Raw genomic sequence first — 16581 nt, 5'->3', positions numbered from 1 at the left:
ACAAATGATTGGCTCATCAGATAAAACTGATGAGCCAAACATTTGACTCCTTTCAGACCTGCTGGTTCAGCCAATCATTTCGGTGTCGTCCAGTGACGGGGTCACAGGCGCCCTGCAGTCGAGCTCAGCAGGAGTGTTTCAGGGCTCCAGCTTCACCATCAGCTGCTCCATCCAGCCACAGTATCCAGGAGGATCCTTCCAGCTCTCCTTCAACCCTTCCAACACAACACACAGCTACACCCAGCCAGCCAGCAATCACTCTGCACACTTCCTGTTTCCTGCTGCAGAGCCCGCCCACAGAGGAATCTACAGCTGTGTTTATGACGTCCATGTTTTCTCTCATAACTTCTCCTCCCAGAGCCGTGTGCTGACTCTGAGAGTCTCAGGTAAGCTGACGGAGAGCTGAAGGCAGCTGGGTTTGTTCCTTGTGCTCATGCAGTGACTGAGTGTCTCATCAGATCCAACAGTTTTCATCATCAGACTGGTGGTCCTGCTGCTGAGTCTGCTGATCTTCATCTCTGTGATTTACTGCAGCCATAAGGTAGCGTAGAGGTTTGTTTCTGATTCAGCTGAAGCTTTCAGATTGGGATGATGCTCGAACTCAGCTGGATGTGTGCTTGTATCTTCCTACAGACCACCAGGGGGCAGCAGACTGTCGCACAGAAGAACTTAGATGTTGGAGGAGATGAAGTGAGAGAGGTGATGGAAGAACAGGAGGAGGCAGCTCTGTAGCGACACCATGTGGTGGAAAATGTGTACTGGAGGAATCAACTGCTTAGACCTGCTGAAACATTCCTGCTGTTACTTTGATGTTCAATGTCTTTTTTTCTTTATTGGTTCTGTTTTTCCAGATTATTGTCTTTCATTTTCTTATTAATGACTTTTAATATAATCCTTATAATATGGTTTCAGACTATTTAGATTTATGTAAATCTCAGATTATCCAAAGACTTTATGATTAGCAGTGTAGCTGTGAGTTTGCTTTTGTGTTATGTGATAAGAACATTCAGTCAGAATGATGATGAGTATGGAGCTATGTTGGGGTCATAGATTGCTCAAAAGAAATCGAAAATTGAAACTGAAAAAAAAATGAAACTGGAAAAAAATTAAACTTGATCTGAAAAAGTAGTTTTGAACTTTTTTTTAGTTTCACATCCTTTTCAGTTTCAAATCTTTTTTTTCTTTCTTCACTTCCAATTTTTTTTTATTTTCAACAAACGTCATGGCCTCAACTTAGCTCTACAATTTGCATCAGGTCATATATAAAGATTAAAAACAGTGTCTTTTTGGATGTTAAGTCTGTTTTGAACTTTGTCTGTCAGGTAAAACAACATTGAAGCTTAATTGAAACATTTTATTTGAGCCACTTTAATATTAAGCCTCTTGTTTTGTTTCTGATAAAGTTTATTTTGTTGTTGAATTGCATTTTTTATGTAATTACAAACCAAATTTAACGTGTAAATCCTCAAAACAAGACACAGCCTCTATCTATGCCAGCAAAGAAAAATCACATCATGTGTTTTGGCATAAAAGAACCCAAGGAAGAATGAGTTGAATTAAACTAGAACTAGCAGTACCTTCTACAAGAACCTCTACCTTAATTTTCAAGATCAATCCAAATTGCTTTGGAAATAAAAAAAATAATACAATAATCTTTTTTGGCTGGGTTTTCATTCTGAGATTCTGCAGAGAATCCCTCTCCATGGAGACAGATCTGAGCCCAACTCTAAATGTTCATCAATCAGAAAATCTTGAGTTCTCCAGGTCAAATAGGAATCAGGTGATTTGATTCATTGAGACCTTGATTCCTCATTCAGTTCTACTAAAAAATAAACCTATCAAAAAATCAACAGTTAACCCAGTAAAAAAAAGGTAATTTCAAAATCAACAACACACACCTTGCAAACCACTAACTTCTGCTTTCGACACATGGAACATGTGACAGTGTTTTGACATTTCCAAAGATCACCTTCAACCAACTGGTTGAACATACACATCTGTTGTGCAATAATTTAAGAGCTTCATTTAAAACACAAGTAGGTGTGGTGACACCATCGATACCAAGAAATGAAGTGGAAGGCAAAGAGGAAGTCCACAAAGAACAAGTAAGAAGTTGATGAATTGGTCTTGACGCAGAAAGAACTTGGTTAAAGAAGAAGATATGAGAGGCCCCATGGGTTAAAGAAGAGGACCAACATCATGAAATTAATTCTGATCAGTAACCATTAACTTTGGAGAGATGCTGAGGGAAGCTGGACAGACAGCTTTACATATAACATTAATCAGAGCTTTAATGTTATAAAGCTCTGACCTTTAAAACACCTCAGGCACAAATGATGCTGCTTGTAATGCACATTCAGACAGAGGGAAACATCTTGATTTATTCTGAAGCCTAAGAAGAAACATTTGCTACAGGAAACTGATTCATAATCAAGTGTTTTGTTGGGCCTTCTTATAGTTGTCTTCATGAGAAAATTCCCTTGGCGGGATGCTGCAATTATTATCCCACTCGCTGCCACACCGGAGAGTGAATGAAGCTGTCCAGATTTCAGCAGAGCAATCATGGTTTCATGATATTCTGCTCCTCAGAGCGAGAAATAGGCTTCAGTAAAATAACAAGAAACTCCAAATATGTTCCTCATTCTTGCATTTCTCTGAAAAGTGTGGTAGATTCTGACATATCTCTGTTGCCAAATAAAGTCCAGTGTGCAAACACGTGTTTTTACGCCACTGCTTCGTCGACGTTCGTCACTACTTGTGGCTCCGTTGTGCAAAATAGCCTGGAACGTTTTAGGCTGTGCTGTTGCGGGGACAATTTAGTGTTCATGAATCATCACTTTGTGGGCACCACCAAAAATATAGTTGAGCTTACAACAGAGGAAAACAACAGGAAAAGGAAATAACACGACCAAAAGAGGAGAGAAGATAAGACTAATGGACCTACAAACACACTTTTCTCTCCTGAACATGAATCAGCTGCTGGTGCTGCTGCTGCTGAGCTCAGGTAAGATTCAAACCCTCAGCATGGCTTGGCCAAGGTAAGAAATACTTGTCTGCCACTAAGCCATGTTCCTGTTCCCTGTAAACAATCTTTGAACTCTTCAAATTCCCGCTCCTCTTCCTGCATCTGTTGGCGTTCAGCTGAAGGCTGACAGTGACAAATTTCTTGACTTTTTCACTGGAGACTAAAGGGAGGAACAAACATTTGTCTGAGCAACAAAAATGTATATTAACTTTTTGAAACTTTAAAAAATGTGGTGTTTTTAACAGTACTTGTAGAAATCACCATTGCTTTCTCTTTAAGTTTCTACTACAGAGGTTCAGGTCTTGTGCAAAGTATGACACTCAATTTTAGCAGTGTGTTTATGTATTATTATATGTTGCAGAAGAACAGTTGATAGTAATAGAGCCTTTCTAAAACCTGCTGACATTTATTTCCTGGATTTCAGGGCTGCAAGGTGGTGAAATCTACAGCTACACAGGTAAAGGGATTAATTTCAGCTGACACAACAAAAGTCAATAAAGTCATATTACATAATCTACACTGTAAAAAAAAAAGTCTCTTATTTGAGGTAAAATACCGGCAGGTGTGGTTGCCAGAATTTTACCTTAGAAATACGATGTTTAAAAAAACATATTTTTAAGGTATACGGTATTAATCTTAGAATACGTATACCTTATAAGATAACGTGTAAAAAATACAATGTAAAAAAAACTGTATTTTTTTACACTGTATCACTTTATGTATGTAATGCACTATATTTTTTTTCATACCAGAGTTGATTTGCTTTGCCTGTATTTGTGAGATGGCTAGATAAATAATTGCCTTCCTAATGAAGCCCATGAAATGTATTAACTCTTCACATGCCAACACAGGACTCTGTTGTTCTTCTGACTCTATGCTGGCCATGTGATGTTCAAAACAAACACTTTGTTGATGTGCAGGATGTTCTAGAGCTGCTCACTTTATATCAAACTGTCTGTCTTTGAGGTTGCAAATGACAGCTTGTACTTTATTCTTTGTCAGTAAAATAGATTTTCCATACTCTTTTCGCCCACATTTAATACTGCTTTTTTTTAGCAGCTGAGATATTAAAGCTCACAGAGAGCGGTAGAGATGCCATGATGATGTGGGGGGGAAAAAAATGTTAAGAAAAGTTGTGTTTTCCTAACATTGCTGACAGGGAACAGATGGAAATGATAAAAAAGACAGATAAAGCTGTGCTTTAGCATTGATGTATTTAACATTATTTTTCACATAAATTTGTAACTGTTTTCTTCTTTCAGGATCTCAGTGTGAAATGGCCAAAGCTGACATTGTGATGCTAGTGGATGGCTCTGGGAGCATTAGCCAGGATGACTTTGGAAGGATGAAATCATTTTTATCTGAGATGGTTCAAAACTTCCCCATCAGTCCCAACAAAGTCCAAATAGGTATTACTTCATTTTCATTTAAACAAAGGTCTTTTAATGAGCCATCTTAGTGTACACAATATGCAAGTATGTATTATTGTCAAAACATATTCTTGCTCTAAGTTCCTGTTTGGTTTGATTTGATCGGTTCATGTGTGTTTTCTGTAGGTTTGACTCAGTTCAGTAGCAGCCCTAAAGCTGAGTGGCACCTGAACAGCCACAACAACAAACAGTCCCTGCTGCAGGCCATTGACCAGATACGACAAGTAGGTGGAGGCACAGGCACAGGTCAGTATGTTATTGTGTCCACAGCAGGGTCTCACCATGAGGAGCTCTGGGACTTCAGGATCTGAATGGTTCACAACTCAAAACTAGAACTTTTCACATTTTGAAGGGTAAAAGGAAATATATTACTGGGTAATTATATCTTATGGGAAGACATCGCTAAAAAACTCTATTTAACAATATTTAAACCCACAACTACTCTTAAAAACAACAAATCAAAAAATACAATTAAAATTAATATTGATTATTTGCACTTCTGTTTAAGCCAAATTAAGTCATAGGCTTCATAAGGCCCCCCAGGTCTTCAGGGGCCCCATAAATGCTAATATTTTAACACAGATTACAGATATATAAATGTAGCATTTGAGATGATCAATGCTGCTAAATTTGATTTTATGCCTTCAACATACATAAATTAAAAATATTTTAAATAAATTTAACACTTAAATGTCATATTTTAAGGAGCTGGCAAGTTTACTTTGTAGAGGTTGAAAAAACAATATTCATAGTTAAATTGTTTTGTTACCATGGCAACAATCTGACGCTCTCAGTTTAATCTTTGAGTTTGAGCTCTGTGTGTTCACAAATGAGTAAACTTGCTTTTTAGGTTGGCCAATAAAACTACTCCCCCTCTCCAAGATTTCACTACATCTAACACAGAAGCTGTTAGAGGTGCTGATGTTTTTAGCAGCATGAGGGGCCCCTAAGTCAAATTCTGCTCCAGGCCTCATACAGCCTTGGACCAGCCCTGCATGATGAGTTAAATGCGCTACAAACTGGAGATTTAAGTTAATGCTGCCAATGTGGCTTTAGTAGCTCTTCCATGGGGGAAACCCTGGGTTCTAGAGCAACTTCTCCCTCAGAATATAACCTGGGTCAGCTTTGTCTGTTAGTTCAGCTGGAGCAATATTAGACAGAAGAAGATGTTGCTTAATATAGAAACCAGCAGAGCCACAGGTTACCATGGAGATTTCTCTTTTGGGCAGCAGGAGTAGACCACAGCATCACTCTTTTCATTGGCAGACTGAAGCAAAGATAAAAATTTCAGTAACAAATAAATTCTTACAAAAAACACAAAAGACACACCAAACATTATTGGACCAGAACTAGAGACACATTTTTATGTCTCTACACCATAGATACTTTCTGTGAGAAGCTGTCAACATAAGAGTTGTTTAAATACAAAAGTTTTGGACTTTTCCCTGGGATCATATTCTTACCCATAATCTTAACTGGGCATTCTGTAGATGAAACAGAAAAAATACCATCCATCCATTTTCTGTATACCCTTGTCCCTTAGTGGAGTCGGGAGGGTTGCTGGTGCCTATCTCCAGCTAACTTTCCGGGCAAGAGGCGGGGTCACCATGGACAGGTTGCCAGTCTGTCGCAGGGCAACACAGAGACACACCATCAGAAAAAATACCATCAGATTTAAAATGTGATATAATTTTTTTATTATTATTATATTTTTGCAGGCATTTAAAACCCATTCCTAAGACGTCTCTTTCTTCTTCACAACATGCAGGACAAGCTCTGGATTACATCCGTAACCACAGCTTTAAACCCGGGGTGGGAATGCGTCCAGACTCAAAAAAAATTGTTGTTCTGATCACTGATGGAGAAGCTCAGGACAAAGTAGGAATCCCAGCAAAGAATCTGAAAGACACTGGGGTTGAGGTCTTTGTTATTGGTAACGTTCCTTTTCTGTGTGGATGATACAGTTTAATTGTAGAGCAAGTTTTCCTCCTTAGATCACTGCTGTAGTAGTACATGTTCGTTTCAGGTGTGGGCGATGCTTTTAGCAAGTCAAGGACCCTTGATGAACTGAGGACCATCGCTTCTGAAGACATCAAAAGTCATCTTTACCATGTTTCGACTTTCCAATCCCTCCATGATGCTGCCTCCAATATCTCTACCAGCATCTGTCATGCCGCTACTGAGCTGAAACAACTTCCTAGTTACGGTGAGTATATTTAAAAATATTCTGTTTTTTTAAGTCATAAAAGACAGGTAATAATAAATAAATATCCTAATCTGAATTTCAACTGATTTTAAAGGCAAATCTGTCATTAGAAAAATAAGACACAAAAACAGCCTCTGGAGCCAATTTTCTCCAAAACTAAAACGCACTGCTATGAAGGGATGATGATGTGTTTGGAATCACTGTTACAGAAAATATATTTTATAGATATATTTATTAAATAATGTAAGGAATATTTCTGTAAACACAGAAAAATAGATTGCAAATTAAACTTCGCAACATTCCAAAATGAAGGGAAAGAGAAATTCAAGTTTGCCAGTGTGTAGGACATATTTGTGTTATTCAGATATGTGAAAATCTGAGTATGGATATAAACCAAATATTTACATGTAAACTAATCTGCCTTTTTCTCCATGTATCCGAAGTTTTCACATAATCTTTGAACCCTCAAACCGAGTGGACGGTGAACCTTGAAAAAGACAAAAGATCATTTTATTCTGTTTTTTAAAAAGTGTTCTCGGCACTAATAACTGGAAAACGTGTAGTTTTAAAATTAATTTAGATAAGGATATTGATATTGGGATGTAATCAATGTGTACAACATTTAAATTAATTTTATTTTTGTGAACATGTTCATAAAAAGAGAACATTACCGACAGTTTAGAATCTGATCAGTCAAGTTTTAGGAGGACTTTTTTAGTACAACATTTTAGACATGTGCTTAAGCTAACAGGTCCTTTAAGCAGGAGCAGAGCATAAACTTTGTGAAACATTTGAAGAGGTTGGATTATTTTCTGCAACTTTGACTTCACTGGGGGGAAAAAAATGAGAATTATGGTACAGTTGAAAACTTGACTTCAAGTGACAAACGTATAGCTGAGAGATGAGTTCCCAATAGGGGGTTGTTTGTGAGCATAAGATTTACAGAGGAAGAACACTGTTGTAGTGACTGCTTATTCGTTTTAATGTACATGGCTAACAAATAAGAAAAATAGCTAAAAGCTTTTTTAGGGAAAATACTAATGCAGTGGAATGCATTACCATGTTTTACTTTTTATGCAGTGGGGGTAGTGGAATGCTAATGTTTGTGCTAATGTTATTGCACTTCCATAAAGCCACAATATTGTTGGACAAGTTTGTTTTCTTTTGTTGACATTCGTTAGTTTGGGTTTTAGCTGACATGTTTCTGTTCCACCATATGCTGTTGTGGATCTCTTCATGAATTGAAGAAACACTTACAAAATCCACACAAAGTCTGATGAACGATGAACTTTACTTCTTTGAGCAGATATCAAAAACAATTCTTCAATCTTGCACAGCATTTCACACGTACCGGTCAAAAGAACTGAGTAGGGCAGTGTTTCTCAACCCTGGTCCTCACCGCCCCCCCTGTCCTGCATGTTTTAGGTATTTCCCTTCTGCCACACACCTGAATTGTATCTCTGGGTGATTAACAGGCTTCTGCAGTACTTGATGGTCATGCAATCATTTGAATCAGCAGGTCTGGAATAGAGGCACATCTAAAACATACAGAGCAGGGGGGAGGTGAGGACCAGGGTTGAGAAACGCAGGCGTAGAGCAAAGCTAAACACGTCACATCCAATTTACTTTCTGATCTACTATGACACAGCAGGTTTCATAAATCTTCAAGTACTTCCACTAGGCAGCGCTTTTCTACAAAAACATACTAAAAGAGAATTTTATCGTTAAGAAAATATCTAGATATACAAAAGGGATACACAATAACAATCAATCTAAACTGACATTTTTGACTCTTACAACTGTTTTTCACAATGGTTTTTTACATTTTGTGTGTCCTCCAAGTACAAAATATCTGCTGAAATCCACAAGTTGCTTTATTTAGGAACTGAATAAGCATTCTTGAGAAATATTCAGCATTGATTTCCATTTCTGCATTGTCATAAATGTGATTTCTGAATTGATAAGTCATTCGTTTAATAATATTTTCAGTTTCACTCTTGAATAATAATGTTCCTTAAGTTCAAATGGATAAATAAATAAGCATTTCCAGGCCAACCAGTATAAAAAGAACATGAGCTGAGGGAAACTTTATCACCGTGATCATAATCTGACATGACTTGACTATTGTGACTGTGTGTCTTGTCAGATCCAACAGTTTTTATCATCAGACTGGTGGTCCTGCTGCTGACTCTGCTGATCTTCAGCTCGCTGATTTTCTACACCCATAAGGTAGCGTTACAGTTTGTTTCTGACTGAGCTGAAACGCTCAGCCTGGCATGATGCTGTAAATTGGCTGTGCTGCTATTTTCCTACAGACCACCAGGGGGAAGCAGAGAGCCCAACAGAATGACACGGAGCTGGATTATTACAATCTCGGTGTTGGAGGTGTTCCGGAAGCGTCACCATGATGCTTTGAAGTGGTGGTGAAGGCAATTAACAGAAAAAGATTGACCTCGATTATAAATCAATCAGAATAACTGTAACCAGCTAACTGCTAATTTATCTTGTGTGAATTAAATGCAGTCTATTGATTATTGTTTTTATATTTTGGGCTTAATGCCATTGTATAATCTTTTATAATCCCTACAATGTCGCTATGAAAGTTGTTACAGTTTTGTGAATGTTTGTGCGATGAAATTCAGCCATTTGACTCCATCTACCTCTGAGATTTCCTTGAATTTCCCAAGTTAGAGTCACACTGCTGAACTGATTTCCAGTCTGTTACTGGTCCACTTGATGGAAAAGTTTAAATTTAGCAATCAAGGGACAACTTTCTTATGATTACAAAGCTCATTTCACTGCAATGTTGCAGCTTAAATGTAAATATAAACCAAGAAACCAGATAACCAAACTTAGTGATGGGTAGATGTCGTGTATCGTTTCGACCCATAGCAAAGCTGTGTCGATTCTGTCTCGATACTGTGTCACTGAATACTGACACCTGCTGGACATTAAAAATTCCGACAGGCAACGTAGTGATTTGATGACCTAGTCCATACAATAAGACTATGGACTAGGTTCATAATACAATACAAGTGGTGGAGAAAGTACTCAAAAAATTTCCTTAAGTAAAAGTACAAATACACAGATAAAAATGTACTCAAGTAAAAGTAAAACTACCACATTAACATTTGTACTTAAGTAAAAGTTAAAAAGTACTGGCTTTTAAAAATACGTAAGTATTAAAAGTAAAAGTGTCATGAATGGTGGTTGGTGGTGAGGATGAGGACGCGCGGACCCAGGAGGTAGGTGAAAAGTGATGATTTTAATAATAAATAATCCAAAAACGGAACAACGGGGGACAGCAGGGAGGAACAACTGACAGCACGAGGAACCAGGTAACAGACTCACAGTGAACAGGACTACACAGAAAAAAAAACACACAGAAACACGGATCATGACAGTACCCCCTCCTCAAGGGGCGGCTACCAGACACCCAACAGGAAAGTCCAACAAAAAATAAAAACGACCCAACAGGGTGGGCGGAGGGGTGGCGGCAGGAGGGCAAGAGTCTAGAAAACAGTCCTAAACAAAAACAACCCAACAGGGTGGGCGGAGGGGTGACGGCAGGAGGGCTAGAGTCCAGGAAACAAAACTAAATCCAAACAGGAACTCAAACACAGGAAACAGTCCGGGGACCGACCATGGCACAGGAGGTGGAGCTCCCATGGGAGATCCGGTGGACGGCGACGTCTGAGGCGGAGCTGGAGTCCTGCAGGCGGGTCCGGCGGAGGTGGAGTCCTGCAGGCGGGTCCGGCGGGCGTCGCCGGCGCAGGAAGCGGAGTCCTGCAGGCGGGTCCGGCGGGCGTCGCCGGCGCAGGAAGCGGAGTCCTGCAGGCGGGTCGGCGGTCTACGCCGCCGGCGTAGGAAGCAGAGACGAGATGGGTGCGGCGGCTTCCGCCGGCGCAGCAGGAGGCTGCCGGCTGGAGGCCCTGGATGGCCAGCAGAGGGGCCGGCCGGCAGTAGGCTTTAGAGAGCCGGCAGGACGGCAGGACGGCCGGCTGAAGGCTCTGACGGAGCAGACTCTGGAGAGCGGCACAGGGCGATGGTGACGTTGGCGCCCAGGGGCCGCGGCACAGGGCGGTGGTGACGTCGGCGCCCAGGGGCCGGGATCTCCGGCGGCACAGGGCAGCAATGTCGGCAGGGTCCGACCCCTGGTGGGCACAGCACCAACCGTGTTCCCCACCAAGGGTTAGATCTGGCGTCCATAATGATGGTTGCTTCTCTCACCGTAGTTGTGGTCGGATCCTTCTGTCATGAATGGTGGGCACAGCACCTACCGTGTTCCCCACCAAGGGTTAGATCTGGCGTCCATAATGACTCTCACCGTAGTTGTGGTCGGATCCTTCTGTCATGAATGGTGATTGGTGGTGAGGATGAGGACGCACGAGGACCCAGGAGGTAGGTGAAAAGTGATGATTTTAATAATAAATAATCCAAGAACGGAACAACGGGGGACAGCAGGGAGGAACAACTGACAGTGAACAGGACTACACAGAAAAAAAAAAAACACAGAAACACGGATCATGACAAAAAGTACTTTCTGAATCGCTAATACAATATCATTAAGTGAACCGATCGTATTTAATTGTAATACATTAGAAATGTGCCATTTTAATGAACAATGCCACAGATAAAGCATGTTTTTATTATGTTTACTCTCTGTAACATAGTTTAGACTTAGATATGTGATTCTATGCATCATAATTTCAGGGATGGAAACATCTTGTCTCCTGTCCTAACATAGCATGAACTTGACTCTTCTTTTTTTTTACACTCGTGGCATTTATTTTTAAAGATATCCAACAGAAACGGGATGGAAAGAAGGTGGGTGGGGGAGGACATGCAACCAAGGAGCCAGTAGCAGAGTTGTAGTCAAGACCACCTACCCGAGACCAAGTCAAGACCAGCACCCCGCGCTACGTGACACAAAAAAATTAAGTTTTACCTATCACACAATAATTCAGCGCATGAGTGACAACTTTTTTCATCGCAGATGCAACATGTGTCTCTGTACAGCTAGCTTTGCTAGCATCACGTCCATAGATCTTACCTTTCTTTAAGCTTTCCTTCCAAGTGACGCTAAAAGTTGGACTAAGTCCCCACCGTCTGTGAAAGCGAAGCGCTGCTGATTTTACATGTCGCCATATCTTATGATTTATGCAGCGCTATTATATTACTGACGATTAGACAGACATCTTCTCCCGCTCAGAGGAAACCACTGCGCATTTCTTGGAGCTCCATAGACAATTAAATGTTTATGTTTTATTAATGTCTATGTTGGAGCTCCGTGTGCGAGTAAAGGGGGAGGCGATGGGTGACAACAGGCACGTAAGTCACGTTATTGCTTGGATTTTACGGCGCCACCTTAAGTAATTTTAACGGACAAAAAGAGCAATGAGACTTGGATGTAACGAGTAACGAGACACTTAGAAAGTACAGATACTTACTGTAAAATGTAATGGAGTAAAAGTAGAAAGTATCCATTATTAAATCTACTTAAGTAAAGTTCACGAAAACTGTACTTAAGTACAGTAACGAAGTACTTGTACTTCGTTACTTCCCACCACTGAATCAGAACAACGGACGCAATGTTTAGCAGTTAGGTAGATAATGGTAATAAGGGCTTCAGATTTCACAGGTGAGGAAAACGTTTTAATTTAAAGAAAACATTGAACAAGTGAGCAATGGGTCAGTTATACTAGCCTAACTGTTGCTGGCCTGCTATTGACTTTGATAACTTTAGCATGTGCTACGCAGTTCGGTAAGTACCCATTATTAAATCTACTTAAGTAAAGTACAGATACACGAAAATTGTACTTAAGTACAATACATAATATTTTATTGAATATTATGTATTGTATTATGTCATATCTTCAGTTAAATTTAAAATAGATTTGATATACCGTCAATAAAAAATGTGAACATAAAGTGAAAATTTAAGTGAATGTGTTTGGAATGAGGATCCTTGTGGACTGTTTTTTCCCCCACAGATTTTTATAAAAAAAATAAATAAATAAAAAAAAGTTTTTACAACATTTTGAAATTTAGCCTGTTACGCTTTTTTGACAAAACTTCAAACATGAAGTAAACACTACATTTACAGGGAACCCTTGTTTTTCTTAGGGGTTGCGTTCCGAAAATAACCCGTGATATGCGAAATCCGCGAAGCAGTTACCTTTATTTTTTACAGTTATTACACAGCATAAATAAATATTCTACATTGAAACCAAATAGCAAAACCTGTTTTCAGATCAGCGGATGTGCGTGTGCGTCAATCGGGCCTTAATGTGATCTGGAGTCATGTCTGCACATATTTTCAATCGACTATTCAATTTTTTCACTGAGGTGTGCAGATTTACCAGTATCTGTAAACACCCCGTTTTAATTTCATCCAACTGTTACAGTTAGCATTGAAAGTCAATGTGGTCTAAATTGTTTGCGTGGGTTTCTGAGGAGTTTCTGTTGCGAAACACTAAACAGTGTTCCGGTACAGAAACAGGGGGACATGCATGGAACTGATCTATTCAAGCACATTGTGAGTTAATCTAATCTACTGAGAAATTTTCAGTTTTGAGCTAACTATTAGTTTTCAGCAAAATATAAAAGGAGGTTAAATCAAAATTCACTAATGTTTTAAGGTGAATTAGCATCCATTAAACATGAGCTAACTAGTTGGATGAGTTTCTAAAGTAATACTGAATATTCTGAATTGAATACTTTAAAATTAACAATGATATCACGTGTCAAATAGATTTTACAAAACAGTGATTCTTAAAACATGGAACGGATTGTTTGATTGCTGCCTCTCTCTCTTGCTATAATTTGAAACAATAGGTTTTTTAACCAAGTCATGCAGAAAGGTCTAGCCTGAACATTTATATCATTTTTTAGCAGGCAGAAGTTGCCGAGACCTGCTTATACAAAGACAGGAAAAATGTATTGATTTCTGCTGTGTATCATATTAATTTATTTTCCTCCGTAACAGGCAGGGTGGTTTTTAGAGCTGTAACATATTCTCTAGTGTCTTGCCTTTGTTTTGATACCAAAACAATTAAAATAAACTCTGTAGTTCTTGAGATGCATTCAATTCATTTTGGGCATGTTATTCAGCTATATTTCTCAAAAACGGGCCATGAGTCGGAGGAGTTTTAAACATTAATGTTACAGAAGAACCAGAACCAGGTTTAAAATGTTCCCGTTCTGTCAGTGGGGTAGAGCCAGCAGGAAAGAGATGCTTCTTCTTTTATGATTATTTTGGAGGAGAATATTCGGGCGTTTCTTCATGCTGACCTCTGCTGTGATGTCCTGATCTGCTGACACATCATACATTAATGCAACAAGAGAAAGCTTTTAAAATGTCAGATCTTTATTATTTAGCAATTCAATTTAAAGTCTTGTACAAAAATATTTACATAGATCAAATGTATACATAAAAAAAGTTCCAGTGCATATGAGAAATAAACTTACAAACTGGAGACAGACAGCTGCTGTTGGAAATAGTTTTTACTTTTTCTTTCCCTTCAAGTTTTCAGGTTTCACATTTTTACGGTTTTCAAACGTAAAAAGCTTTTTTATACTGCGTTATGTGCTGAAGTGGGACATTGTTTCAGTTTCTGCTCTAAACTAAAGCCTTCCCTCCTCGTCAGACCGATCCGTTGGCCCGTTTATCCGCTCCGTGATGCAGAGAGAAGGTTTTACTCCGACGCAACAGCTGAATGACATCACACCTGATAAATGCATAAAACACGTTGAAAACCAGCAGCAACGGCCTGGAAGCACAACCTGGAGATAGAGAAACTATGAACAGATTCATTGGATCGCCGGACAGAGAGCGTTTCCACGGGAAACGTAAGAGCCAGCCGCTGCGCAGATGGTTAAAAAGCGAGCAGAGCTTCTGCGCCTTGTCGACTCAGACGTCGCTCGGCAACCCGTGCACTCTGAAGCGGTACATGCACGTGTACTCCGGGTGGCCCCAGTTAGAGAGAACCTGCACCTCGATGATCTGGAAGGCTTCGTCATTCTCCTCCTGGAAAAGACCAGGGAAATGAATCGGAGCAGTTAAAAGCCGCCATGTTTCTCCTGGTTTCCATCCTGTGATCTAAAACTTTTTTTTGGAAATATTTTAATGTTCGCAAGACTTTCTGAAGGTCTGTCAGTCATTGGTGGGTTTTGCAAGCTGAAAGATATTCTCAGAAAAAGTGATAGAAAACAAATATTCAAGTAAACTCCACTTACATTTAGCAACTTTTGAAAGACAAATATGATTTAAGCAAAATGCCTACATAAAATTCTGACAGTTTAACTTATATACTGAATAATATGCAATTTACTAACAGCTTTAGTTAGTATTCTGGTGTGCTTTTGCTCTTTAGGGAGTGTAAATGCTTTTTAAGTGATGACAGTTACTGATGAAGAAAAACAAACTTGTAGTGAAATAAATCTTTCATTTTTTCTTTGAAGCTTTCTGTCTGATTCGTTTCTGTTAGAGATTCACAATATAAAAGGAAAACATGCAACTGTCATGTTATTGTTACATATTGTTATGACAGCATCTGTTGTGTTTGATCTACATTGTCCTGTCTCTCATTTTTCTTACATTACAAAGAGTTTTAATTTGCTTCTGAATCATTCAGGTTGAAAAATGAAAAGATGAAAAAGAGGAGAGATTTCTCTAAAAAGAAACCCTGCAGCTCAGCTCCAATCTAGTTTCTAAAGATCTGAGGAAAAACGACTTACTGAGATGGTGAACATCTGCAGATCCTCTCCGTCTTCGTCGTACGTGTAATTTCCCAGCAGTTTCCCTCTGTCCTCATGCTCATCTTTCAGACCCTGAAATAAAAACAAACAAAAAAACAAAAAAAACAATGAAGCTCAGACCAAATGCAACTCTTCAGAAAGGTTTGCAGTCTCGGTGCTCTCATACGTAGACGCTGAAGTCTCGTGGAGCGCTGCGCAGCGTCCCGCTGGGGGCCAGGGATTTGGAGACGTGCTCCATGGTGACGGCTGTGGGAAGGATTTTCATGGACAGCTGGATCACAAGGAAGCCTTTAGATCCTCTGAAGGCCCAGCAGTTCCCAGGATGGACGTCAGGCTGAAGGGGGAAGAAGGTGGGATTATTTTGTGAAAAACTGAATTAAGTCTGAAATTGATCACTCTGGTGTTTCCCTCTTAGAAATCGACCTCCATCTTTTGCAGTGTGTTGGTTCAACAGGAGCGTTACCTGGATCACGGTTCGAGGAGACTGGGAGAAATACCAGAGAGGAAATCCAAATAAGCTCAGCAGGGCGGCCTTCGTCTGGTAGGTCTCCGAGCAGCGAGTGCTGAGGATGCTGCCCCCTGCAGGATGAGCACACGCATGTCAGGCGACTTGTAAAGAATCCAATGTGTGGATTCAGCTCTGGGTTTGTAGGAAACGAAACAAAAAGAAGCAAAATCTGTACAGACAAACTGAACGGTGAGAACAAAACGGTAAACGAGAGTCCATTCCCGACCTCCGGATTCCAGAGCGTAGTCGGCCAGGCCGGTTCGATCCTGAGAAAACACCTTCAGAGCCTCCATCACCATCACACGGACTTCCTGGAAATGCAGAGAAGCAGTTTAGGGGCTGTGAGGTCAGTTTGAGAACATCTGGGAATCAGCAAGCTGGAACAACCTCAGTACCTTTATTCTACTTAATTCAAAGAAAGCCTTTGGGATCCAAAGGGTGAACAGTCAATGTACATAGATGTACAACAGTCAATAGATTAAAAGTTAAATGTTTGAGCAATTACTTTAATAATCAATTATTCTGATGATTAAATCGATCAGAAAAAATTAGGCACATTCAGAAATACTTTGCTTAAAACACAGCTATACATACACACACACACATATATATATATATATATATATATATATAGAGCAGAAAGAGCTCAATC

General features: G+C 39.7%; 3 protein-coding genes across 5 annotated transcripts in view; 2 read left to right on the top strand and 1 right to left on the bottom strand.

Annotated features, from left to right (window-relative positions):
* LOC103147085 (scavenger receptor cysteine-rich type 1 protein M130-like) overlaps window positions 1–1128 on the top strand; it is an 18103-nt gene extending 16975 nt beyond the window's left edge. For 2 of the 3 annotated variants that reach the window (XM_016678040.1, XM_007565243.1), the window contains 3 exons: window positions 57–386; window positions 459–541; window positions 634–1128. In XM_016678040.1, coding sequence (XP_016533526.1) covers window positions 57–386; window positions 459–541; window positions 634–732 — 512 coding nt within the window. In that variant the 3' untranslated portion in view covers window positions 733–1128. Of the gene's footprint in view, window positions 1–56; window positions 387–458; window positions 553–633 lie in introns of all 3 variants that reach the window. The other variant, XM_016678041.1, reaches the window with a different exon arrangement.
* Window positions 1129–2543: 1415 nt separating this feature from the next.
* LOC103147093 (collagen alpha-1(XII) chain-like) lies at window positions 2544–9689 on the top strand. Its single transcript, XM_007565252.2, has 8 exons — window positions 2544–3004; window positions 3450–3482; window positions 4288–4434; window positions 4582–4701; window positions 6224–6388; window positions 6482–6661; window positions 8808–8890; window positions 8977–9689. Exons 1-8 carry the CDS (start codon window positions 2935–2937, stop codon window positions 9067–9069), a joined length of 891 nt encoding a protein of 296 aa, XP_007565314.2. The 5' UTR covers window positions 2544–2934; the 3' UTR covers window positions 9070–9689.
* Window positions 9690–14014: 4325 nt separating this feature from the next.
* The window catches only part of LOC103147092 (uncharacterized), a 14143-nt gene continuing 11576 nt past the window's right edge, over window positions 14015–16581 (bottom strand). Inside the window, exons 13-17 of the mRNA XM_016678048.1 lie at window positions 16156–16257; window positions 15885–16000; window positions 15588–15755; window positions 15401–15493; window positions 14015–14690 (exon numbers count right to left, since the gene is read on the bottom strand). Of these exons, the coding sequence (XP_016533534.1) occupies window positions 14574–14690; window positions 15401–15493; window positions 15588–15755; window positions 15885–16000; window positions 16156–16257 (596 nt within the window). The 3' untranslated portion in view covers window positions 14015–14573. The remainder of the gene's footprint in view (window positions 14691–15400; window positions 15494–15587; window positions 15756–15884; window positions 16001–16155; window positions 16258–16581) is intronic.

Source organism: Poecilia formosa, unplaced genomic scaffold (genome assembly GCF_000485575.1).
Source record: "Poecilia formosa unplaced genomic scaffold, Poecilia_formosa-5.1.2 Scaffold173, whole genome shotgun sequence".
NCBI classification, from domain to species: domain Eukaryota; kingdom Metazoa; phylum Chordata; class Actinopteri; order Cyprinodontiformes; family Poeciliidae; genus Poecilia; species Poecilia formosa.
The sequence above is the reverse complement of the archived record's forward strand: the minus strand, read 5'-3'. Positions and strand labels throughout refer to the sequence as shown.

Bases quoted from the DNA above. Each gene is read 5' to 3' on its own strand.
- LOC103147093 (XM_007565252.2), top strand. From the start codon at position 2,935: ATGGACCTACAAACACACTTTTCTCTCCTGAACATGAATCAGCTGCTG. The intron at 4,702-6,223 runs GTCAGTATGTTA...CACAACATGCAG, and splicing joins AGGTGGAGGCACAGGCACAG to GACAAGCTCTGGATTACATC. The intron at 8,891-8,976 runs GTAGCGTTACAG...ATTTTCCTACAG, and splicing joins TGATTTTCTACACCCATAAG to ACCACCAGGGGGAAGCAGAG.